Below are 26,411 nucleotides of genomic sequence, written 5' to 3'. Positions count from 1 at the left end.
TTTTATTGAAAATAGATTTTATTGATGAGCTAGGATGAAGGCATGAGAACATTAACTAGCTATAAAAAGGGAAATATACATCACATGGTTTCTAATTTATTACTGCAGATTTCATAAAGAATGCTTGTTTCTCTCCTAATACGTATCACAGGTTCAAAGACAAGAGAAAGTCATCAGAAAATCAGGCATATTAGGAACCCAGAAGTAATCGGTTTTCCCTGGGGCATGTCATTCTGTGCAGTGATCACAAATGTTTACTCCTGCTGCTCCAGAGATTCATCTCACACTGAAGACTGTCAAAGCCCTATCGTTTTTCTGTATTACTTTCTCCAGAAAGTAATTGACCTGGGTGGCCTGCACCCCAGCATGATATAGACATAGTTGGAATGTCAAGCAAGCAAGAAGGAAGCTGATGTCAACCAAGATGATTTCAAATGTATATTTTAGTTTCTGTTAATTTCCTCTCCTCATCTCTTTTCTAGAACTTTTTGTAAGAAATGTCAGACTGATTCTTTCTCACTTTCCTTGAAAGAAATTATAGAAACACCAAAGACAAAGGATAGAAGTGGTTTTACTGTTACTTCTCTAAACACTGTTTATGGAGTACCAACTGTGTGTATATAACGAATATTCAAATACATGTCTACGGAGTCATGTGGGCTGTGAAAAAGACACAAAATGCTTAAACAGCACAAGATAAAACAATGAGTAGGGCACTCCCTACAAGAGTTATATTGTAGGACAATTATCTATAAATGCCAATATAATTGGTCTTCTCCTTTTTCCTCATTTTGATCAAATCTATGTTTAATAAGACTCAGCCTCCATGAAGGGAGAAGAAAAAATAGTTGGTCTTCTTTGTGTAACAACCCTGAAGAAAGATTCAATCCAAACAAAATGAAAGGAGCTGGCAGAGGAGAGCATTTTTTTGTTATTGACCTTGAGCTCAAAATCCTCCTGCTTCAGGCCCCTGAGAGTGGGACTACAAGCATACACTGCTATAAGTGGTCAAGGGGAGAAATCCTTTGAGTTGGTATACTAGTAATATGTGTGTGTGTGGTGTGTGATTAAATTTTATTTCTATATTTAAGTTCAATGCACTAAATGTAACAGCTGTCTCTTAATTATCAACTCATTTCTATTAATCTGCGTATCTCCACATGGTCTTGGTTTACCCAGACCTCTTGCTTGCTCAGCAGCTACATGACATCTCCCTGACTACCTACTACCTTTCTCTATCCCTGTTTGGATCTCCCGCATGGCTAAATGCTGCCTCTTCATTGGCCAGTTGTAAAGATACAACCTCATCATAGTGCCCACATTCTATGTGACTAGGACATTTAAGAAAGCACAAAATATAATAAAACTTTCATCCAGCAGCTTACTGTTAAATCTCTCCATGATGTGTCAACACATGGAGGATGAAGCATTGGTTAAAAAAAACTCAAGCATAGAGAAAAAATACCATGAAGGAGAAAGGTTTTATTGATCTAAGTTAGCCAGTCAGCTCCCTACATTCAATACGCTTTAAAGTTGCCCAATTCTTGGCTCCCTGGGAAAATGTGTCATTGAACCTGAAGAGCCAACATCATCAGAAGGTATCTGGAAACCATTGTGGAGAACTCTTGTCCACAGTTGCCAGAATACCCACCGATGTGGGGGAAGATTTCAAAGGTGTCTACTAACAAACACCTTTCCATACTGATCTAGATGGACTGAAGGCAGAGCTTAGCAAACTGTTTAAAACCAGAATCCCAGATTATCCCACTGATAAGAATACATGTACCCCACTTAACCCCAATGAGAATAATCCATGCACCCCATTTCCCTAAGAATCGTTTAGAGTATATGAAGATTGCATTTCTCTGATACATCTAATGTTTTTTAAAGTAGCTTCTGCAGTCATGGTGCACATTCTCTTCAAGTCACTAGACCATTGGCACAGGCACTCTGCACCTGCTGCGACTCTCAGTCCTCAGAGCCCATTTGAATCCAAAAGTGTATTGACTTTGAATCACCTCCTATCCCTGCTGTGCCGGGTTCTGATCAGATTTGAAAATACTCCCGGACAAGACAGTTTTATTATTAAAATACTCTATTTGATAGGACTTTTAGCTCTTAGTTCTTTTATTTACATAGATTTCTTAAGAACATCTGTGTCCTTCATCCCCCCTCTTTTGCAAATTACTGGGATATTTTTATTTTTAAGTTGGTATTCATGGCATTTTCATATATGTATATGTACATTAGTGTGCATCATAATTTGTAATTCATCTCCCCTCTTGCTTCTTCCCCTCCTAGACTCGCTGCCTCCACTCTGATTGGTTCCCTTCAAAGTGTATTCTGACTAGTGAAAGCACATGGCCAATTTTAAAAGATGGACAAATGGCAAAAGATGAGAAAAGCAGGATTTGAGGAGGAAATGCTCTAGGTGAGGAGAAAATTACCGACAGTAGAACAAGCATTAGATCAGTGTGGATGCCATCACACCTCACTTTGTCACTGATGTAATAGTTATCAGGGAGAAACACTATAGTCCCATGCTTCCATATGCTTAGCTTTCATTTTTCAAAAATAAGTACCTTTTATTAATTCTTTGAGAATTTCATTCAATGTATCTTGAACAAATCTATCACATACTCCTTCCCCAAGTATTCCCAGATCACTCCCCCAATTTTGTGTACTTCTGGCCTCTGTGGGTATCAAGCATAGATATACATGCAGGCAAACAGCCATACACATAGGATAAACAAATGAACTAATGAATTCATAAACAAAATGACCTTGAATTTATTCCCTGTCCTTTAGAAGAAGTTAATTCTGAAGCATCTTAACAGATATTTGACCCTACAGCTGTTGCTACCCTGGTTTAACTTGCCACCAAAAGCATCACTAACAATAAATGTCTGGAATGTTCTTTAACAGATTTTGCCCGGAATCGACATGGAATTCTCAAATTGACCATGGACCACAGCATTTTCATACACTGTATACAAAACTGACAACATGCTGTAAAGCTCTCTGTGACAGAAAAGAGGAAAAATGTATTGAGAGTAGGATTCAATAATATATGTACTAATCTCACCAAAAGAAACAAGAAACAAGAGCCTCTCCATTTGGTTTCAGTGAAGCCTTTCCTAAATTACTGAGTGGATTTTCATACTTATTATGTGTTCTTTGGATAGTTTCTGTAACACAAATCTTCATCACAGAGAGACACTCCTATAGGTCTTGGATAAGCATTAAAGAATCTATTCCTATAAGCCCATGGTAGTCATAATTCAGTGTTTTGGGGACAGGCCTAAGATTTGGATTTCTGTGAGTCTGTGACCACATTAGTGTTCTTCCTTTGATAGTGTGTTTCAGTTTTATCACTTCTGGTACAAGAATTACAGGCCATTTTCCTCTTGAATGCCAACTCAGATCAGTTAGTGATGGCTTCCTGAAATGCACTGAGAATAACTTTAAGGCTACATCTGGGCTCAGATGAAAGGACCTAAAATGATAGATTTAGGGCAGAGAGGACCTCACAGTCTGTCAGTGTATTGTTGTGAATGTCTACTCTGGCACTTGAATAAAGCAATACTCTTATAAGTACCCTCATATCTGTCAGACTGCCAGATGAGTATCAAGTAGTACATTGAATTATCTATACAATGAGAAAAGAACCTAAGTTACCGCAAAGATGCTTGGAATAGAGGAAGCAGTTGCTTTTTGACCAATATGCCAAAACATGAGTGTTTCAATCATCTAGCCATGTAAGAATTTCTATATAAGGATAAGGCATGGGAGATGAAAGACCAAAAAGTCCTTACTGCTAGAAACCAGTTAGAAATGGAATGAGGAACAGGGTGACTACTCAGCTTACTATTGATAATATATAAGAAATAGAATTTTTAAGTAGGAATTAAAGACTAGGGAGATGGCTCTGCAATTAAGAACACTTGAGGTCTTTGTAGAGGACCAGTTTCAGCTCTCAGCATTCATGTGGTTTCTTACAGCTATTTTTGACTCCTGATGCCCCTTCTAATCTCTTCAGGTACCAGGAATGCACATGGTACACATACATATATGCAGCTAAAACATTCATTTGCATAAAATAAAATAAGCTGTTTGAAATTTTTAAGCAAGGAATTAGTCCATCATTGAATATTCAACAAAAATAGAGAAAACTTACTTTATCTCACCATCTGAAAGAAGAAAAACAGGGTGAGAAGGAGTAATCTGACAAACTACTTAGAGACATAACATAGCATTACTCTTCTCCAGCCCCTCTGCCCCTATTTCCAGCAACATCCTTGACACACTGGAGTTAACTGTATCTATAAACATGAATGTATCTCTTATATATAACTACAAAGCTTCTACATGCAAAAACTTGACCTAAATATATCATTCTGCAATATGAGATAATTATGGTATTTATCCCACTGTAGAAATAAGGGAATGTAAGATGAAAGGGTCTTGTCATTTGCTAACTTTCCTCTAGTAGTACCATGGTCTTCCCAGGCAAGCTGGAACTGGAATTACACTCTTAACACCCATGCCATATTGCATCCTAGGAAAATGGCCCAGTGACAACAGGAGGCTTATTTTTCTTGTCCCAAATCTGAGTTATTTCGGACAAGGAAGTAGAATTCATCCAGTTTTCTTCTTCTCTCACATACTAGTTAACTTCTCCTCTGAATATATCTGGAGCCAACATTTAATGTGTATCCATTGGAGGTGTGTCCACAGCTTGACCTCCCCAGGGGTTCCATATACTCCTTAAGTCAGCACTGATTCTGACTTTGGTGCATGGTCTAAAATAATAATATACTGACTGTCCCCCTAGCCTGACTACAGGTGGCATTCACTGATCGGTTTTACTTGGAATGAACTTGCAGCACCCACTCCACAAGCAACTCCGAGGTATCAGGAAAAGAAAGACCAGATGTCCAGCTGTTTGTACTAAGAAGTGTCTTTATTTTGCAAGTCCTAAGAGGTCTCTCTCTTGTAGGAGGGAACAGTCTTATATATAGTCTTACAACATAGTAGAAAAACTCCAGGTGGAAGAGAGCATGTTTTTCTCCTGCTAGATGTTGATGTCAGTGGGGCAATGCGGGGGCAGGAAGCCAGGACTAGAAAATAGGATGCACCTGTGGCTATCAGCTGACAAACAACTCAGAGACCCTATGGGGGCTAGGCCCCAACATCTCCCCCTTTTTTAGTTTTTGAAATTTTGTTTGAACTGTTTGCTACTCTATAGAATCTTCCATACCGATTTCTTTGGCTCCCAGGCCATGTTGTAAGCTTTTGCTATTTTTCTCAGGGGCTACAGCCATACCCACTCTTGTAAAATATTTTGAGAGATGACTCACAAAATTGACCTTAAATTTATAGCAATCCTGTATAAATGTAAACAAACATTTATAAACAATATTTGGGAATGTGGGCGTCGTTCTTTATAAACTACTTCCTGCTGTTAAGCGGCGCTGTTCATACCATAGGGATCATGACAAAACTCAGAAACCTGTATAAGTCCTTATTTTCAGGGTCTGTAAGGATCCATCATCTTAGCTGTTTTAGATGTTGAATCACTTGGGCCACTGCTTCCAGAGGTCTTGCTTCATCAAACCATACTAGTCTGGAAGGAACCCACAGCTTTTTATTTTCTATGGAAACAAAAGCAGAAATTTTTTTCCCAAGTAACTTGTTTCTGTGGGTTTCCCCAGCCTGGTCCTGACCCCTTTGCTCATCATTCGTCCCTCTCTTCAATTGGTTTCCAGGAACTCAGTTCAGTGCTTAGCTGTGGATGTCTGCCTCTGCTTCCATCAGCCACTGGATGAAGGCTCTAGGATGGCATATAAGGTAGTCATCAATTTCATTATAGGAGAATGGCATTTAAGGTAGCATCTCCACTATTGTTTAGATTCTTAGCTGTGGTCATCCTTATAGCTCTCTGGACATCTCCCTGGTGCCAGATTTCTCTTTAAACCTATAATGGCTCCCTCTGTTAAGGTATCTCTTTTTTTGCTCTCCTATACCCCCCCTCAATCTTCCTGCTCCCTCATGAACTCCTCCCCACTCCTCTTCTCCCCTTCTCTTTCTCCTAACTCCCTCTCCCCTCTCCCCTCTCCCCATGCTCCCAATTTGCTCAGGAGATCTTGTCCCTTTCTCCCTTCTCCGGGAAACCATGTATGTCTATCTTAAGGTCCTCCTTGTTTCCTAGCTCTCTGGCAGGGTGGATTGTAGGCTGGTGATCCTTTGCTCTATGTCTAATATCTATATATGAGTGAGTACATACCATATTTGTCCTTTTGTGACTGGGTTTAGGTGGCCACTTTCAAGGACCCGTGGTTCTTAACCACATCAGCTACTAAAGAGGGAATAACACTACCAGATCCTTGATGCTAAGAATGAATAGTAGTCATCTCTCAACCTACTCTTAAGACAGAGCATGACAGTAACAGGTGTAGGCCTGATTTGTGGAGTGAGTGAATGAATGGACAAATGAACATGTGAATGTCTGCATGGGGTGTTTGCAAAGCTCCATTTTAATTAAGCTTCCCTAAATCTAAATATCTCAATTCCCCAAAAGAAAGTAAGCACTGCAGCTCATTAATTTCTCTCAAGTGGGAAAATTATTTCTCCTTGAGAAATTGTAATTCAAGACCAGCTGCCATCACAGGCCCTTCTAGTTAATGGAAAGGAATCTACCAATGACTCTTCCCTAAAGGATACCATAATAAGATCTGGATAACAGCAAATGCTCACACAGGCAGCCACACACCAGGCCCTTTATGAGGTAGACTAATTTCATTCACATGTCTTTGAAATACACTTTATCACTTCCATGTTACATATATGAAAGGATAAATAAGGACTAAATAATCTTAAAATCATACAGCCAGCAGGTGATAGCCTATCAAAGGCTGTCCATCCTATACATATGAGCCATGTCATTACTTATGGCAACAGAGGTACAACATTTGAAAGAAAGTGTAGATTTTATCAAAAAGAGGGCAACAGGAAAATTAAAGGGAAGAGGGACAATCAGAAATTGCCATTCTCTATGACCTCTCAAGGACAACTTTGGGTGTCCATTATATAACATTTAGGCATTTGCTTTGACTTCAAATAAATGACAAAATTTCTATTTTCTTTAGTAAACTAGATATGCCATTGGAAATGATGTCTTTTAAGTACCAAATGTGGGTATTCACAGTTTTATTTATATAAGTAAAATTTCTCACACTGTGTCTGCAGCATCTCACAGCATCTGCAGGGGTCTCAGGAGGACTGCTCTCCTCGAAAGCTGTTAATTAACCTAAGATTAGCTCTTGGAGTCTCACTGAATTCTAGATCCCTTTTTAATTTTCAAATCTAGGAACAAAAATTGATATTGCAGATAATTACATTTATTCTGGGAGAAGTATTTCCACATGTGGGCTGGATTTGCAGCATTTGAATAGAACACTAATTACAAAGTATGGGGCATGTTGCTGGCTATCCTGAGCCCTGGGTAAACACTGACCTATTTTAAATTACTCCGTGACTTGTCTAAAATAAAAGCCTACAAACCATACTTGCAGCATCATTTAAATGGAACCACAAATGCCACAGTGCAGAGATTTTCCTCAGTCGAAAGAAACCTCTAATTTGAGGTGTATCCAAAATAACACTGATATGTATGGAGCCACAAATTAGTAGTTTCTATAAATAAGTCACTCTGTCACAAACCCAATTCTAAAGCTACAGTTTCATGTAATATTACAACCATGACTGATGTCAAGAAGTTTTCAATCACTACTCTAGTGCCATAAAAAGAAATCTAACAAGGGGTTGTCTTTAAATCCATTGATATTCAAATATCATAGTGAAAAAAACTTTCAATCTCTCCTCTCCAGTGCTGTAGAGTAGGGAAAAAATGGGAAGAACTAAAATTAAATCAGAATTTCAAGAAAGTAGGCTTCTCAGAGACACTAAAGTGTGTATGCACAAAATAAGTCAGGGAAACAGAGAGTGAAACATTGTCACAAACAGGGGACAGAACCTCAACAAAGAAGTACCCAGAGGAGAGTCTAAAGCCAGAAAAACCTGCAAGCTGCTGAATGCTCTGCCCGTGTCTTCTTTTACAAGACCCTACCTAGACTCATCTTCCCTAAGCCAGTCAGAACACTTCCAACCCTCTCATTTTCCCATTCATTCTCTCATCTCTCCAGCTGTTTCTGTGTCCATTATACATATATACATATACACATATGTAACGGAAAGGCATTTTTCTAATAACTAATTGAGTTTACATTTCTCCCTGTGATGCACATGATTAGGAAACTGAGTAACAGAGAAATGTAAGATATGGGAGAACTGGCATCATGAGACAAGACTGAAATGAACAGACACTGATGCCACTGGGTTATGTGACAGATCACCCCATCACCTTTACCAGTTTCTTCCTCTACAAAATAGACCACTGCCTGCCTCACATGGATTGTTCTTCCATTTCTCCCATGGAGTTTGCTAAACCAGGAGGTGCTAAGGATAAGGAAATATAATATAGGATTAATCTTAAAGCAATGTCATTAAACCTCTTCAGCCAAAGGTATATATGCTTCAGATGTGTTATTTCTCTGTTAACAGGTTAAAAACTGGCAACAATGGAGAGTTTTGAACAGCAGAGACACAGCACAAATAACATTTTCTTCTGCTGTAATCAGAAGGATGTGGAGGGGAAAAAGGAATCAGAGTTGGAGTTTAACAAATATGACACATGATGTTTCAGATGGACAAAGTCACCTTTGTTTCCCCAATTATCTCCATTCCATGTGTGATGAATCTCTCCTCCATCTTCTCTTATCCATCAGTGATGAGACTCTCCACTTTGTAGCTCTGACCTATTGCTCCCATTGTATGGTTTTTCTTGATAGCTGATTGAGCCAAAGGCACCATCTTGGTCAGATACAAAATAGGACTCAAAAACTATAGAACTCTTGGGTGACTCTTTAAGCTTACCTAGCTAGTGAAAGCTGTGGGTAAGTCAATTATGCATCATTCTTTAATTCACAAACTGGCAGACTGGATGGAAATGACAGACAGCTCTCTCAAACAGTTAATGACATCAGGGAATTCAGATTTCATTACAGATGGCTGGCAGTAGAGAACAAATTTTGAGTTGTTATCAAAATTAAACACCTGCCAATGAATGATTGGACCTATCAAGTGGCTAATCAGAATAATCCCTTCTGTAGTCAATCATATGCTACATTATACACTTTTGATATTGCAGAACTCTCTGGACTTACCCCCTTGAGTGGTCTGTCAAGCAGAAGTATAAACAGGTATGACTGTTCATGCCTTGAGTCTTAGGAGAATTAATTAGCACCACAAATATAAATGGGTCTCCCTCTCCTGCTGAAACACTTCTTACCACTGTAGGGACAAAGCCACAGATCTCACAAGACATGGTGGCACTTGTCTGTAATTCTAGCAGGTTGAAGGTAAATGCAGGAGAATTGTGAATCTGAAGCTAGCCTGGGTATATAGCAAGACCGTGTGTCAAAAACTAAATAAACTGTAGCATAGTCTCCAAAGGCCCCCATGATCTTGTCATGGCTAACCCTCTCTTTAGCCTCATCTTTTCTTACTTTTTTATTTTGTTCCCCACAATAGTTTTTAGTCATTGTAACAACTGAAATAATTCCCTTATAGAGGAATAAAGGATTTGCACATTTGAATGTATAAATAGTTGACCCATTGGTGTGTAACAGCTCTTAGCAGGAACATGGAACAGAACAAAGCCCTCTAAACTCCTGGCTGGGATATGAAAAACAGCCTAGATCCCCTTGAGGGCACACTCCCAGCATCTCAAAACCTTCTGTTAACCAGTGCTTCCATGTTAGTTACTTTTCTGTGGCTATGACAAATCACCAGGATCAAGGCAACTTTGAGACTCCACCAGCTCCCACTAGCACTAAACTGAGGCCACATCTTTATCAGAGAGACCTTTAGAGGTAATTTTGTATCAAAACTACAGTATTCACAAGCTCCACCCATACTACCGTCTTCTCTCTTCTCCAAACCAAGCCTATTCATGCCGTTTTGTCTGTTCTTTCCCACCCTTATCACCTTCAACCCTTTTTAGTGCTCCTCTACAGGTGTCAGGTAAAGCTCCATCTCCTCAGGTTTCCCCAAGTCACTCTCACCAGCTCCTCTACTTCTCTACCACTGCCAATTGTGGCTGAATACCTAATTTATGTCTTTCTGCTCCAATGGATGCTGAGAGTGAGCATACTACATCTATCCATATATCCCTAACACATACCATAGTGCCTGCCACCAAGCAGAAATCCATATGAATTTTCTAAATGAGTGAATGATGGATGGATGTGTGGGTTGTTAGTAGGGTGGGTGGTAGTGTGGATGGGTGGATAGATGGATGATGGATGGGTGGATAGATGGATAGATGGATGAGTAGATGGATTGGTAGGTGGGTTAGTGGGTGGGTGGGTGGTAGGATGGATAGATGAATGGATGATGGATGGGTGGATGATTTGGTGAGTGGGTGAGTGGGTAGGTGAGTGGTAGGATGGATAGATGAATGGATGATGGGTGGGTGGATGATTTGGTAGGTGGGTGAGTGGGTAGGTGGTAGAATGGATGGATGGATGGATAGTTAGATGGATAGATGGGTGGGTGGATGGATAGATGAACAGATGAACAAATGGATGATTTCAAGCTGATTTGGTGCTAAGGCCATTGAGTCATCCAGAATTACTTAATATCAAGAGAACATTTGAGATGTCCATTCTCACCCTCATCTGAGCCTCCTTTTCTGTAAGCATGTATATCTTTCGATACTATTCTTCCTGAGGGAGGAGTGAATGTGAGGTAACCCAACCTTCTGATTCTCAGATGAAGGACTTTGAGGATCCTTGGACTTTACACATTTTTCAAAGGAAGGGCACCACAGTAAACAACCCTCTGTGCTCATGGGAACCATGCATATTGAGGGCATAGCGGGCCACTGATAGAAAGATATTCTTAAAATTCTTGCCCTGCTTTCTTGTGGAAGGCTCACGGATTTGTAGTGGCCACAGCATTGAAGAGAGGCGATGTGGTGGAGCATATGCTGCACAGAGAGGTGGCATGGTGGCATGGAAGAGAGCGCTGGGCAGTATTCAGCATTTGGCATTGCTTACTGGCTGTGTGGATCTAAGTTTTGGTCTCAGTCCGGCTAAAAATCCATGCTTGTAAAATTAAGCAAATCTTTAGCCTACGGGGTTCCTGCCAGCATCAAATGAAATAATATTCTTTCTATCTATCTAGGAGTTCCTGATACTTCAATAATGAAAGCAATGTGTAATGTATAAAATGTACAAGGGATAGGCAGAAAATATTATTCTACCAGTATGTTAAAGAAGAGTTTTATCCTCCCAATTTTGAACAGTTATCTCTTTATAGCAAAATACATTTTCATGCTCTTGCCATTTGATGGCTGACAGATGTCTTTCTCACCAGGCTGGTGAGAGGAGTTAAGATTTAGTAGCTGAGACCTGACTGTACACTGATTGGGCGAGCTGAAGTAAACAGTACTGAGCTTTGGGAATGGTGCTTTTAATCAATCATACTTTGGCTCACTAGAAAAAAAAGTAAAACCTCTTTTTAAGGTTTAAAAAATATTAAAACTCTTAAAGTAGTAACCTAACTCCTGTTTCTACTTGTGGGGGTGGTGCCTGTTCTGCCTGTTTCTGTGAGGGAACACATGTGCACATGTATGTCTTTGATTACATGCATGTGTATGTGGAAGCCAGAGGTCAACCTGGAGTATCACTCCTGAGGTGCCACCCACTCTCATTTTGTAGACAGTCTCACATTGGGACCCAGGACTTGCAGATTAGGCTAGCTAGCTAGCAGGGAGCCCTATGGATTCTTCTACCACACCTGGCTTTTACAAGGGTGCTAGGGATCAAACTCCAGTCTTCATGTTTGTATAATAAGCATTTTACTGATGTCCATCTATTACGCTGATGCTGAAAATTGTGTTGCTGAGATGTAACTTTTCTTCCAATAATTAGTTATAATATTACAGTTTGTGGTGAAATGACACAGCAAACCCTTTCCAAATGTAGATAACACAACTGAAGGCATCTTTAATAGCAGCATTTGAGGTAGTAGGTACTAAACACATGACTATGGGTAAGGGAAAATGGCACAAGGAACTAAGTCCGCTTTCTATTTCACCCTGTGAGGTTCTGAGACATGAATTTATTTTAAATGCACTTATTTGTAAATTGTCACATTCAAAACAACAGATATTGTGGGGGAAAGATAGGAAGAAGTATATCTGATTAAAAATAAATCCTCAATGCTCTCTCATGTTCCATAGTGTTCCAATTGCACTGTAGGGTATTTTGAAATACCCTACTCTGTGCGGGTATTTTGAAATAGCTAAAAGGAAGGATTTTGAATGTTATCACCACAAAGAAATGATAAATATATAAGGTGCTAGATGTGGTAAATACCTTGATTTTGTTATTCCTAGTTCCTAGTATATTGAAACATAACCCTATAAACTATTAGCAATTATGTGTAAATTTAGATAAACTACAACACACACAAACCACACACACACACACACACACACAAAACCACACACACATTGAATAGGAGTTGTGTTGACCTGATTGGCCTTGGTTTTCTTTGCAGGCTTATCAATGAATCTTTGAGGGACCAGCTCTTGGTGACAATACAGAAGACCTTCACATACACTCGCACCCAAGCTCAGCACCTGTTCATCATCCTCATGGAATGCATGAAGAAGAAGGAACTGGTATGTCAAACCTGTAGGTGGCAGGGCAGTCTCCATGCCCTCAAATGTTTGCATCATCCTGTTTCCTTTTCTCTCCCGGGCCTTGCTTTCACAGTCCTCCAGAGGTGCCACTGACTGCAGAACTCATGGATTTTTCACTGTTGACTCCAATGAAGTGTGTGTAGTGTTCATAGCCAGGTTTTCCACATTTTTCCTGTTTTCATTTCACCCAAATACTTCAGATTATCTCAAACAAATAAGCCATTAAGAATATAACATTGGTTTCCTCCTGGGAATGTTCATTCCGTTGAGCCTCTCTTAGGGGTGGGATTCCACTTTGCTTGTAAGCTGAGAGTCACTGGGTGTTTCTTGTCACTATATCTTTAGTGACACAGCACCCAAGTTGATACATTAAATAGTACAGATAAATAAATAGATCGAGTATCTCAGAAGCTCTGGAACATCTCTGTGAAGTTACTGTAGTGCTGTCTAGGTGCTGCTTAAAAGTTTCTTTTGTCAGTTCAAAGTGTTCTGGCAGAGTGAAAAGAAACCATGTGAGCCAACACTAAGGAGCCAGGAAAAAGAGCTGAGTCTTCCTGTCTGTTAACACAGGTGATCTTTGCAGCTCTCCCAGTGAGAGTAACAAATGGTACCTTGTACTTAAGGGAGTTGAGACTCACTTGCTGAATAATGAGGAAAGAGATGCAAAACCAGTGATGGTTAGTCACTGCAGGGAGTATTTTCTTTCAGCAGTTGTCTCATCCAAACTGACAGAGTGAATTTCCCATCTGGGAGGAATCCCATCAGGTTCTTAGGTTCTCAAAGGTCAGCTGAGCTGGTAATGAAGTCAACCAAATATTTAAATGAAATAACACATTCAGTAAGCAAAGCATTCTTAGAAGACATCCACATACCCTTGTCAATCAAGGCTTCCAGAAGCTTCCAGACTTGGGATGACAACAGAGAAACTGGAGACACCTGTAATTCCTGAATATCTATATGTTCAAGTGCATACCTTGCCATCTAGTATAGGGAGGCCAAACAAGCAGTTAGAGTCCATGGCCACAAGACCGCCATGCTTGTTGTATGAGACATGAGAATTCTTCTGAGTTCCAATAGTGTTTAGATGCTGAGACCAAAGCTAATGATGAAACCTCACCATGACTGGAATTTTCAGTAGCCTTGAAATTTCCTAGAAAGGCAGTTCTAGCAAACATTCTAAGGAGCCGTTAGAGGTTATAAAACTAAATGATACTGGATGGACTTGTCAAGGTATTTTATGAGACTGTCCTGTAGGATTCTGCTAGATAATTGTCACTTCATCATAAACCCCAAGGAAAAGGTTGAGTGTGTTTCTAGACAAAGGAAATTTATTCTGAGCAAGCAGTAAGTGCTCATCTCTCCACATATGGGCAGAAATGTTAAGGATCCATAAAGTCGTATTTAATTTAAATGATTTTCATTTTTGATGGACAGTGCAGACAGTACTAGATGCTTTACAAATGAGGGGAACAGAGGGTCGTAATTCTTTTTGTCGAAGCAGAGAAGTAAATTGGGGCATCACCTCATTTAGAGGTAAGGCGTCCACATACAATCCGGAAGAGCCAGTTGGGAGGGTCTTGGTGTAAAGTAATCCCAACTCACCAGGCTGCAACACATGGCATACAGAACAAAAAAGACACTGTGGGATGAAATCCCTCTTCCTTCTTATACTTCAGCTGCCCTTTGATTGTCTTTAAAAACCCCATGAGATATAATTTTCTAAGGGAAATCTAACCAATTCAGCTAAAGTTCCCAGTTCTATGGCTAAAGCAACATCATTCTCCTGGCCACAGCCAGTTATCTCACACAGTGAAGAGCAGCACTAGAAACACACATGTAGATGGGTCTATTGATGTTCCCAGTAGGTGAGGCAGCCCTATACATTCTAACACATATGTAGAATGCTGATGGGTCCATTGATGTTTCCAGTAGGCAGGGCAGCCCTGTTGGCATCATCTCAGAGGTACTGTACATTCTACTAGCTTCATATAGTTCTTGAAATTCATTTCTCCTCTGCTTATTCAAAATCTGTCATCTTGTAAGAAAATAATATCCCCCACCCCCACTGAAAACAAGCCTTCCCCAGGAGTGCCAGCTATTTTGCCCTCTGCTCACACATGAATTTTAAAGTTGTATTGCCAACTCTGCATGCATGGACACTACTGGATGGGAATATCAAGTGCACTGACGACTCATCTCCTCATATTCAACAAAGGCCTGCCTTTGAGAGACATCAAGGCCCATCAACTTCCCCATTTGTTTCCCCTCCATCACAAAATATCCTCGTCTATGTTTCTTCCTACTGTATCTGTAACAGAGGAGGGTTATTCTAAGATGATTCTCCCAACATGAGCCTCACATATCCTCACATCATGCATCCTCTGTGATCTTGCTCTAGGAAGGGTACTTGATTTTTTTTAACAATAACCTTCGTTGCACCATCTATGGGGTTTCACCTTTATTCCCACTTTGCCAGTCCTTCAATGGCACCATTTTCCTCTCATCCTTAAGCTTTTATTTCCTTTTCTCTTTTGTCTTCTCTTTTCCTTCCCTTTCTTGTGCTTTTAACCCATTGAAGCCACATCATGTGAAGTTTTTTTTTCCTTGTGTCATTTTTAAGAGAATTTAAAATCTTCTACCCTGGGAGACTGCATCAATTTCTCCTTGAAATTATGTCAAATTTTTCCTTTATGTGTTTTGAGATTGTGTTCCTAGACTAATAAGATTTTACAATTGGCTGTATTTCCTAGCGAATCATTGTCTGCTGTTCTTCAACAACCTTATTCATTCTTAACAATGTCTTGCCTTGCATTTCAGCTCATCTGGTACTAATACAATTAAATCAGTTTCTCTCAATTCATACTTTCCTGGAAATGAAAGTGCCCATGCCCTTTTTTTCCATTTTCAATCTTTCCATTTCTTACTATTAGGTGCATTTTACACGATATATAGCTTTCACTTTTTATAGCTTTCATTTTTAATACCATTTAAATAGAGCTAATATAGTAAGCTTGGCCTATTTGCATATGCTGTGAGCTGTTTGCTCTAAATAAACTTCTACATTTTGTTCAGTCAATGAGTGAGCCTGTAAGGTGAATTTTAATAGTGACCCATTGGATCTATTCAGAAATAAATACATTTTGTTTATGACAATTTTCTCAAAGCATTCATATACTAGATTTTCCCCCATAAAGGCAAAATGTGGCTCCATATTTATGTTGGAAGATAAAAATTAAATAAAAGACTAATGACTTCAAATTCATTTACTGCTGTGTTCAAGATGACTTCCTAGTAATAACTGATTAGGAGTTATTACATGATGGGGATCTGAATAGTATTCATATCTCGAAATCTAGAGGATTATTCAGTTTTCCTACTTTATCACATGATTTTGGATAAAAGCTTCAAGAATTGTAGTAATTACATGAATATTGTTTTTTACTCCTAACCTATATTTTTGAGAATAATATATCTAACCAATGATTTAATTTGGTTTTCAGTTGTATATTGAAGAGCTAGCCAGTTCTCATATGCAACAGTGGTTCTAAACTCAATAAATAGTGAAATGGTATTAGGGGCATTTATCCAGTATATCAAATTAGGACAGACAGGAATGAAAATGAACCAAATTTTCCTTAAACATTATCAGTTAAAAAGCATCTAAGGACTACTGTCCAATCTTGATTAATTTAGGCTATACCCGAGTAAGTGGCTTATAAACCAAGTTCATTGCCCAAAGTTCTGGAAGGTGGTAAATTTCAGAGCAAGGTACCAGAAGACTGGGAATCTGGTAGGGATATTCTCATATATGAGGGCTTCTTGCTGAGCCTCCACAGGATGGCAGGGGCAAGCAAGCTTCTTTGGAACACATTTCTGAGGATGCTAATCCCATTCATGAGGGTGAAGCCTTTGTGACTGAATACATTCACAAGCACCCCACTTTGTGGCACCATCATGTCTGTGACTAAGATTCAATATACAAAATTTGGAGGGCACGTCACAAATATTCAGAGCACAGCAATCATAGAGGCATCTGCTAGTAAACATGGTAAGGGTAGTATGGGGAAGGGCACATTATATCTACCTTTAACTTGGAACATAATGGATACACAATCAGATAAGCTCAACTGATGGGCTAGGTGGATAGTCTACTCATACCAGCTAGAGCTGGAGCACTTCATTGGCATCATAGTCTCCTTTGGGTAGAGTGGGGAAATAAGGCAAGGACATACAAAATGTGCTGATAAGAGGCAGGAAGGGGGCTCAAGAGGGATGTAGCTGTGGTGTTCATGTATGAAGTTCTCCAAAAATAGTGTGCTAATGGAGTAAATGGAAGCAGGGACATTAGATCGCCATTTTGTCTCCTTTTCAGACACTTCTTTGAAGTACTTGGCATTCAATTTCCTCTCCCCTCTCAAACTTCTATGGGTCTAATTTAGACTCTCTGTTTTCCGTTTTCTTTGTACTTCTTAAATTCACTTTCGCTTTCCATTTTCCTGCCCTTTCCTTCCCAGCTCCATAAGCTGATATTTATCGCAGATTGATTGGTGACTCTTTTCCTTTTGTTTGCTGCTATAACTTCTGCTGCAATAAGACTAGGTGTGAATGCACGAATGTCCAGTCTCATCATCTGCATTCTACACCCTCACTCAGACCCATATGCTTCCTTGCACTGACCACCACTACTCCCAAGAAGCCAGGTTGGTGATCCACTCTCCCTACCTATACACTGCATGGATTGGCAAATTTCCACAAAGTAGAGACTATTTAAGGGTTTGCATACCAGGCACACTCTGTATGCCTTTACTCTTCAAAACCATGTAAAACTAAAGTCATTCTGAACAGAAAAACAAGCCATTAACAGAACTTCACCAACAGATGGAGTTGGGCTGACTCCTTGCTGTAATAATGCTAGATTCTCCTTGCCGAAACACAGAGGGAATTGTATTACTCATTTGAATATAAATGATGATGATGTTTTCCTACAGTTCAGTCTGAGAATCCATTTATTTTTTATGAATGCTTCCTGATATCTTACTTGTTTTTATTTCCTAATTCCCTCCATGTTTTCGTAAGTGGAGTACTCTCATTTACCATAGTCAACAGCAGATCCTCCCCCATCCCACACCTCCTCCTCTTCTCTCTCTCTCTCTCTATCTCTCTCTATCTCTATCTCTATCTATCTATATCTCTCTCATGTACACACACACCTGAAATATTTAACTCTTAAGTCCATTATCTGTATTTCCACTGTCACGTATTAATATAATATCTATATTTAGACATAGATAATAAGCATATACATAAGTGTATAAGCTCTTAAGAACCAAATCCACATTTTATTCATTATTCCATTTTTTTAAGAACCAAATCCACATTTTATTCATTATTCCATTTTCCCTACACTCATTTGGGCCTAATTGTACATAGTGCCACAGTATATACATAGCAGATACTCAAAAAACATTTGTTTACTGGATTTCTGAGTGAAAAACCTCAGGTTAGGATTAATACTTGGATTAATCTGCATAGTTCATACAATCTCTGCTAACAAGAGCACATCTCCTTGGGGAGTTGCAGATTTTGTTTCTGACCTAGATTTGATTTGGGCCATCTGTCTGCGTCTATTGACCTGTGGGCAGCCATCTAATCTGGTGACCGTAAGGAGTGGAACTCAGGAAACTGACAAACCTGGATTCCATCCTGACTTCATAACTGCAGTGGCTTAACCAGCACTGATTCTCAGGATCTCAGCTTTGAAACAGAATGACAGTAATCTCACTGGGTTCTACAATCTGTTATATTCCATTTTGATCCAGACCACATTTTGAATTTTTTCCAAACTCAGTAAGACAAGCATCAATCTACTAGAAGATTAAGGATTCTCTGAGGGCTCTTCAAATCCAATATCCCCAACCAAATGCAAAGCTAAGATATATCCAGATGTTACATGTCTTCCTGTGCTCTACAAAAGAGTCCTGGTCTCTGGGGATGATGAATCTCCCCTCGACACTAGATAAGACTGTTGTCTATGCCTTATAGATGAGTCTCTGGATACCCAAATGTCATCATCATCCTGTGCAAAAAAAGCAACTATTTCTATGAGGACAGAAGATGGTGCTTGCATCCAAGGACAAGTCTCTGGTTAGGAAAATGAGGGCAACTCTACCCTTCCTTTCACAGATTCATTAAAGTCAAGTAAGAATAACCTCTAAAGCAGCCCCCTCTCCTGCTGAAGATAGGTCTGACCTACATGGGGAACAAACTCAAATTCCCAAATGCCCATTGCTTACAAAAATAGACACATGCAAGACTCTTATATCATTAACAAGGGTGGTTAGTGTAACCTGGAAGATTGGAGCCTCAGCATCATATGAATATTCCCATCGATCATCAGTACTTCCACCCAGATTGTTGGGAGAGTTAAGAGTCAGAATGTTGGCTAAGTGTGTGGCTCCTAAGGTGCATTCAGTTATTAGTGCCATTACAGTTGTTCAGTGAGTCACAATGGGGACGATTCATAATAGTAGCAAAATAATAGTTATACAGTAGCAACAAAATAAGTTTGTGGTTGGTGGTCACCACAACATGAGGAACTGTATTAAAGGGTCATAGCATTAAGAAGATTGAGAACCACTGCCCTAGACCATTTACTCTGAAGGTACACTTCCCCAACATACACCAGTTCTCTGACTTCAGCAAGGGAGAGAGTCAACAGACCCTTCTCAAAGATAGGGTTTACTATACAGACACCAGTCCTTTTGCCTTCTCCAGTGATTTCCCCTTGCCCTCTTCCAGTGTGTAATGGGATATGTCCCTCCTTCACAGCCTCTTTTACTAAAATAGAACTCAAAATGGTAAAAATAGGCTAGGCCCCTTCTCTGACCACCTTGTGTTTTGTGAACTGACTGTCCTCAGAGCAGAATTCCTAACAGGTAGGTCAGGCCAAGTATCTTCCATGCCAAATTAGAATGTCTCTCTTCACTTCTAAGCTGATGGCTTTTGTGACCTGAGGGATGAATTCCTATAATGTATTTTCCTCATTTAGTCCTCTTGAAGCTTTTATGTACCTTTTTTTTAATGCATACCATCCCAACACATGGAAGACTGAGGCAAGATTGCAGGACCAGCCTGGGCCTTCCCCCCATGACCACCTCCCCCCCACCCTAGTCAAACCATTCCATCTCTTTTGCACAGCCATTTAGCCTTATGCACAATCACTGACACAAGCTGAGTTTTTCAAAGTGTAGCCACTGAAATTCCAAATTATTTCTGGTTCTCTATTTCCTCCCAGTTCTCCAAAAATAAAAAAACAGGTTCTAGAAATTCTCATCCATGAAATTTACTGAACTTCCAAACTAGAATGTTCCAGATGCTGGACTCAGTGTACTTTCTGCAACTGATGGCAATTTATCTGTATAGCACTTTATATTTAACAAACAGCATTTCAAATTATCTTATTTGACACTAACATAAACTTTGCTGGGGTCACTATTAATGGCACCACTTTGCAAAGGGAAACAAATTATCAGTGACACTAAATAACAGATCCAATGTCATTTCCTTAGTTAGTGACGATTAATCTTAAACCAAGACGATCTTTCTGCAAGTTATAGATTCTAACTGACAAGTACGGACAAGTAAAAGTCGTTTTGAAGCACCTACTTTGTTTTCAACTTTGAGGTTCCTGGAAAGAAAGGACTCCCTTGCTATGTTGCATTCTTGCACACCCTCTACCCCCATGTTGCAGGCTAAAATCCTTTGAAAATAATGTAAGCACCGTGCCCAATTTGACTATGCTCTCCCAATACTCAGTGAAAGAAAAAAAAAAAAGAACTGGAAGGTAACATTGTTTAGAGCATTCCTTGTCAAGACAGCAGACAATGGTAACACCCCTTCTCCTGTGATAAATGACATAGTAAATGCTTTATGTATGCAAAATTGTGTTGTATGCCTTGTGTCATTAAAAGCACATAACCATGCAGCCAGACTTATCTCTACGCCTTGTGTCATGTGAAGCACATAACCATACAGCCAGACTTATCTCTACGCCTTATGTCATGTGAAGCGCATAACCATGCAGCCAGACTTATCTCTATGCCTTGTGTCATGTGAAACACATAACCATGCAGCCAGACTTATCTCTGTTCTTCATCTAACAAGAACAAGGAAATAGATTGGAAAGAGGATGGGAGTAAATGCAAATGTCACTTTGATTTCGTCTGTTCAGATCAGGTTCAAAAGGTTTTAGCTCCTAGCTGCTAAAAATGCAGAATTGTAAAGCTTAGAGCCTCCTATATCCACAGTCATGAGAGAGATGTCAGTAGAAAGAAGGGAAAAGCACAAGTGCCCTATTTACTGTGGAAATTAAAATATAAATGTCTTTACACATAAAAATAAAAATAAGCATGTGTTATTACTTCATTCCCATCAAGAAGCTGACTAAGTGGCTGGGCCTGGTCTTGCACACCTTTAATACCAGCATGCAGGAGGCAGAAGCAGACAGAGCTCTGTGAGTTTGAGGCCAGCCTGGTCTACAAAGCCAGTTCTAAGACAGTTAGGGCTGTTACATAGAGAAACCCTGTCTCAACACACACACACACACACACACACACACACACACACACACACACAATGTTTTACCTGTAACCTGTTTGAGAGATGTATCTAACTGTACACAGTTCTAGGTAACAAAGCTAGGACATGAGGCTTCCATAAACTAATAATATTGGCAACAATAATTGCATTGATTTTCTAATTATAAAATATTTAACCACAGAAATAACTGATGTTATCCTTGTACTGATCTTGTTCAGGCAGCCTTATGGTTGGGATTTCACATGCGCAGCTTCCCTGTCACATATAGAAAACAGTATCTCCCAGCAGATGTCCTGGACCCTGTCTTTATCATCCTCTTGTCCTTCTTCCATGATGTCCCCTGAGTTTTAGGTATAGGGATTATATTCTGGAGATATCAGTTTGTGTTGGGTACCCCACAGGAGAGGCCCTTTAAAAAATAAACTGTGGAGTAGTGGAGGAAGAAACTCTATTTTGACCTGTGACATCCACATGCACAGGCCAGCTTATCCTTCTCATATGCATGGACACAAAAATAATTCAAATTAAAAAGTGGATAAGATAGTGCACACTTGTTATACTAGCAATGGGGAGGTAGAAACAGGGGAACCTGAAGTTCTAAGACATCCTTGGCTACACAGTGAATTAGAGGTCAGTGTGGGCTACATGAGACCTAATCCCCCAAATAATTGAACAAATATCAGGTTGTAAGAACTAACCATTCTTCTGTCTCCTGAGTTCAAATGTCACTCTGTCTCCTGTGAGTATCTGAAATATTAGTCACAGAATACATTTTTACATGTATTACTTTACACATCCCCACAGGCCACAGCATCCCATGTCATATCCAATGCAACGCTTAGACTAATCTATGTGCCTGAGGATTCCATGCAGCATTTGCCTGGTGACTGAGGCCCAGTGTGATTACCAATGGCATCTCCCCCACTTTCAGAAGTCTCCTAACCTAGAACAGTAGCTGAATGGTCACCCTGAGTGTGATCTGTGTTTCCCAGACAGGAAAACAAAGGCAGAGTCTCTTCCCCGGCCTTGCACAACTGAGGGACAAATGTGAACCTAAGCTGAATACAAACCAGAAAGGGCTGTCTTCAACCTTACCAAATCAGGATTCAACCTGCTGCAAGATAAAATATAACTCAATTATAAAAAAAAAAGATAGCCTTCTATGTCTCTGTGTCCCCTAAAGACCTAACATAGTGTCCTGTCACATAATTAGTGTTTGGTGTCTAAGAACAAGTAAAAAGAAATTGTTGTTTCCTGTCTTCTGGCAACATTTCTATGGGGTGGCCAGTCTTCTTGTTTTATAGTACTGTGGGACCTGTTCAGATTCCCCATGTGATGGACCTACAGGGCAGAATACAGGCTCTCTAGTATTTTTTATTATACAGGAGAAACAAATCTGAATAATAAAATCTTATTCATATAATAAATATGGGTGCTGTGATATAGCTCAGAGGGGAAAGCACTGACCTATCAGATCAGAAGGCCTGGATTAGATCTGCAGGACACCGTAAAGGTGGGATGATGAAAGCATGTTGGCTATACCGTAATCCCTGCCGCTCCAAAGGTGGACCCTGGAGGATCAGGACTTCAGCGTCATGCTTGACATGAACTGGTGCTCACTGAGTTTACTCCATGTATGGGGGGGTGTGTCTTTTTAACCTTGCAACATATGTGAACTTTCCACAGAGGAGACATTCTGATCCAAAGGAACTTACTGGTTAGTGTTCCAGCTAGAATGACAGACACAAGAGATGAAAGTGGGGGAGGCTGCAAAGGAGTAAGATGCCACATCAATTAATTCTTCCCAGACATCTCCTTCTAATGTCAACCCTTTATTCAAATGATTTCCAGACTGCTACGATCTTAAATACATTGAGCCCCAGTTTGGATTCAGCAGCCCTACCTCACAGCCATTGCAAAACAGAAATTTTCCTTTATTCATAGGCTGGTGTTCTCCCTCCAGTCACTAAAACAGCAATCCCTACCCTAAAACCCCTGAACAATTCAGTCTGTGGTGGGTTCCTATGAACCCTCTGAAAATAAATGCAAGATTTTGTGTGCATAATTTCTTGGGGGGGGAATATATACATGTCTCCAATTTCCCAAGGTAGCAGTAACTCCCAAGAGTTAAGAGCTGGTGCAATAGAGAGCTCTGTGCTGCAGTATATAAGGATCAGAGAAGCCACAAATGTTCCTTAAGGGACTGGAGAGATGGGTCCGTGGTTTAGAGCACTTGCTGTATTATAAACAACAAAACAGTTCAGTTGTTAGCACCCACATCAGGTGACTCACAACTGTCTTTAAAGGGTATATCTCAAGCCTTCTCCTGTCACCACACGCACACACACACACACACACACACACACACACACACTAATTATTCAATCAATTAATTAAAATTCTTTTATAAAAAGCTCCTTAAGCTCCTCATTGCCTTTAGAGGTGCTGGAGCTGGACAAATATTTAACATTCTCTGAGTAAGTGTGTAAATGTCACCCTTCTCATTGACTGAGTTTGCAGAGGTAATCTCTTTTGTGTGAATTAGTCAATCATGCATTTCAGAAAGTCCACGGGCTATGATACAATGTTTTATTTACAGGCTGGAACTTATTTTCTCATAAAAACAAGCTAGATCTTTTAGCAAATATCTTGTTTTGTGGAGATTGGTAACAAGAAATCAAGAAATGAATGAGGCAGGAAGCAAAGAGAGCACCCTTCCATGGAAGATGACTGACTTCAAAAAGTAGTTACAATGCCACATGTTCTCATTTACATGTGGGAAACCAAAAACTTACCTCACATAAGTAGAGAGTAGAGTAATGCTTAAAGAGCCTGGGATAAATGTAGACAACCGTTTATCAGGTCATGGAATACAATAAAGAGGTATTTTCTCCATCTATCTCCGTTCCACTGGACCAATTTCTTTCCACCCACCAGGTCCCTGTAGCCACTTATGAAATAACCACTCTGAAGCTTAATATCAGTTACAATTGTTTGACCATTGGCTTAGGCTTCTTATTGGCCAGCTCTCTCTTAATTATTAACTCGTGTCTATAATCTGTGTATTACCACATGACTTTGGCTTACCTAGGTGATGTCCTGGCATCCTGCCTCCATGGCCGCTACATGGCATCCCTTCAACCCTGTCTTCCTTCTCTCTGCCTCTTTGTTTGAATTGCCTGTCTAGCTAAATTCTGACTGTCCATTGGCCAAAACAGCTTTATTCATCAGCCAATAAGAGAAACATATAGTCACAGCCTACAGAAGGACATCCCCCAACAGAGATGTCACAGATATATACAACCACTGTGAGTCAACCAAAAAAACTATATAGTATCATATATCTCTATACACATAAATATTATTTTAAAGATAAAGGAAAGAAGCAAAGAAGCAAAGTCTGTAGTTGGTTTGCACTCCCTCCTCTGTAGGATTGTTCCCATAATCCCCCTCCCAAGCTCCTTTTAATGCCAGAAAAGAACTTCTCATCTTCTTTCACCACATTCACCAGTGGTCCCCACCTCCTACTGATGCAGATTCCCCTCTGGACTACTACCCTGGGAACCTGGATCCGGTAATTATGATGTTTACTCCAGGTGTGAGGGAGTGGTAGCTTTTTAACCTTGCAACATATGTGAATTTTCAACAGAGGACACATTCTGATCCAAATGAACTTACTGATTAGCATTCCAAGTGACAGAAAGGTGAGAGATGCAGATGGGGAAGGCTACAACAGGGCAAGATGCCAAGCTACATCAATTTATCATTCCCAGATATCTCCTTCTGATCTCAACTCTTATATGCAAATAATTTTCAAATTCTAAGCATATCAATAGCAGGGAGAAAATGAATGTTGAAAATAAAACTCTGGTCACTCTTGGTTTAATTTTGGGGAGCTGGCATGTACAAGGTCCTGGGTTCAATCCCAGGCCCACAAAAATAATCTAATTAATTTTGGTTCTCTAACACTTTCCCAGTAATACTGTCATTGACTAAAGCCATAAGATTAAAGTTAGGAAACAACTGCTTTAGAATAGATATTTCCAGGCTTTTTGCCATCTTCCACTGCATTTTGTTTCTCCAAATGTGATTGAAATTTGCACTTGCACAAGTGTGAAGATGTTTTTTTGATCCAGCATTGGAGGGAATAGAAGACTGAAGGGGATTAAAAAGGAACTACAGAGGCCATTTGCATCCATTGGTCAACCTAGGATCTGAAAACAAGATACCCATCATTTTCTCTCCCATGCTAATTAATACACACAAAACACTGCTTTAATGGGAACTCAGCCACAGGGCCTCATGTCACCACAGAGGCTGCTTCATGTTCATGGTGAAGCTCAGTAAAGGAAGACATTCTTCAGATGTCAAGGTTGCAGCCATGGTCGGTAGTCTTGATGCTGAGCACATGCAAAACTGTCCAACTCCGTTGTCTGCCTTCATCAAATCCAAACCCTGATTGAAGCACCCCAACGGGGGAGCAAGTACGCACTGCCCAGAGGCTGTTGCTATTCCCATGGTCTCTCCTCGTCTATCTTCGGGTTATCTGCTTCACTGAGTCATGTTCTCCTTTGAAGGGAACTTAAGTACCTTGTCTCCCTTACGGTAAGGAGGGCTTTCACTCTTTTTGACTTTCTCATTGGTCTTTCTTCTCAGAATTTTGTTAGTTTTCCTGCCGGCCTCCACTGTTGGTTACCACCACTGGGCTGTCCGTTGTGAGGGCTGAGGCCTATGCCTCACTCTGTCCCTCACAGCTCACACAGGCTTCCTTCATATGCTCACCCTGCTGTGCACTTTTCTCACCCACCCCTATGGGCCACCACACTAGCCTGTGGCAGCCACATAGCTACAATTCATTAGCTACATTTTTCTTTTCTCTTCCTTGTGTTGAAAATAGATTCTTTTCTCATACAATATATCCTCATCATAGTTTCCCCTCCACCTACTCATCCCAGTCCTCCTCGCTTCCTCTCCTCTCTGG

At 40.0% G+C, this 26,411-nt stretch overlaps 1 protein-coding gene across 19 annotated transcripts in view; it reads left to right on the top strand.

Moving 5' to 3' along the window:
* Positions 1–26,411, top strand: part of Trpm3 (transient receptor potential cation channel subfamily M member 3) — an 866,780-nt gene that overhangs the window by 681,192 nt on the left and 159,177 nt on the right. For 18 of the 19 annotated variants that reach the window (XM_040746389.1, XM_021225349.2, XM_013114264.3 and 15 more), the window contains one exon: positions 12,688–12,811. In XM_040746389.1, the coding sequence (XP_040602323.1) occupies positions 12,688–12,811 (124 nt within the window). Of the gene's footprint in view, positions 1–151; positions 4,943–12,687; positions 12,812–26,411 lie in introns of those variants that run through there. The other variant, XM_040746454.1, reaches the window with a different exon arrangement.

Source organism: Mesocricetus auratus, unplaced genomic scaffold, assembly GCF_017639785.1.
Source record: "Mesocricetus auratus isolate SY011 unplaced genomic scaffold, BCM_Maur_2.0 Super-Scaffold_4256, whole genome shotgun sequence".
Classification (NCBI taxonomy): Eukaryota; Metazoa; Chordata; class Mammalia; order Rodentia; family Cricetidae; genus Mesocricetus; species Mesocricetus auratus.
The sequence above is the reverse complement of the archived record's forward strand: the minus strand, read 5'-3'. Positions and strand labels throughout refer to the sequence as shown.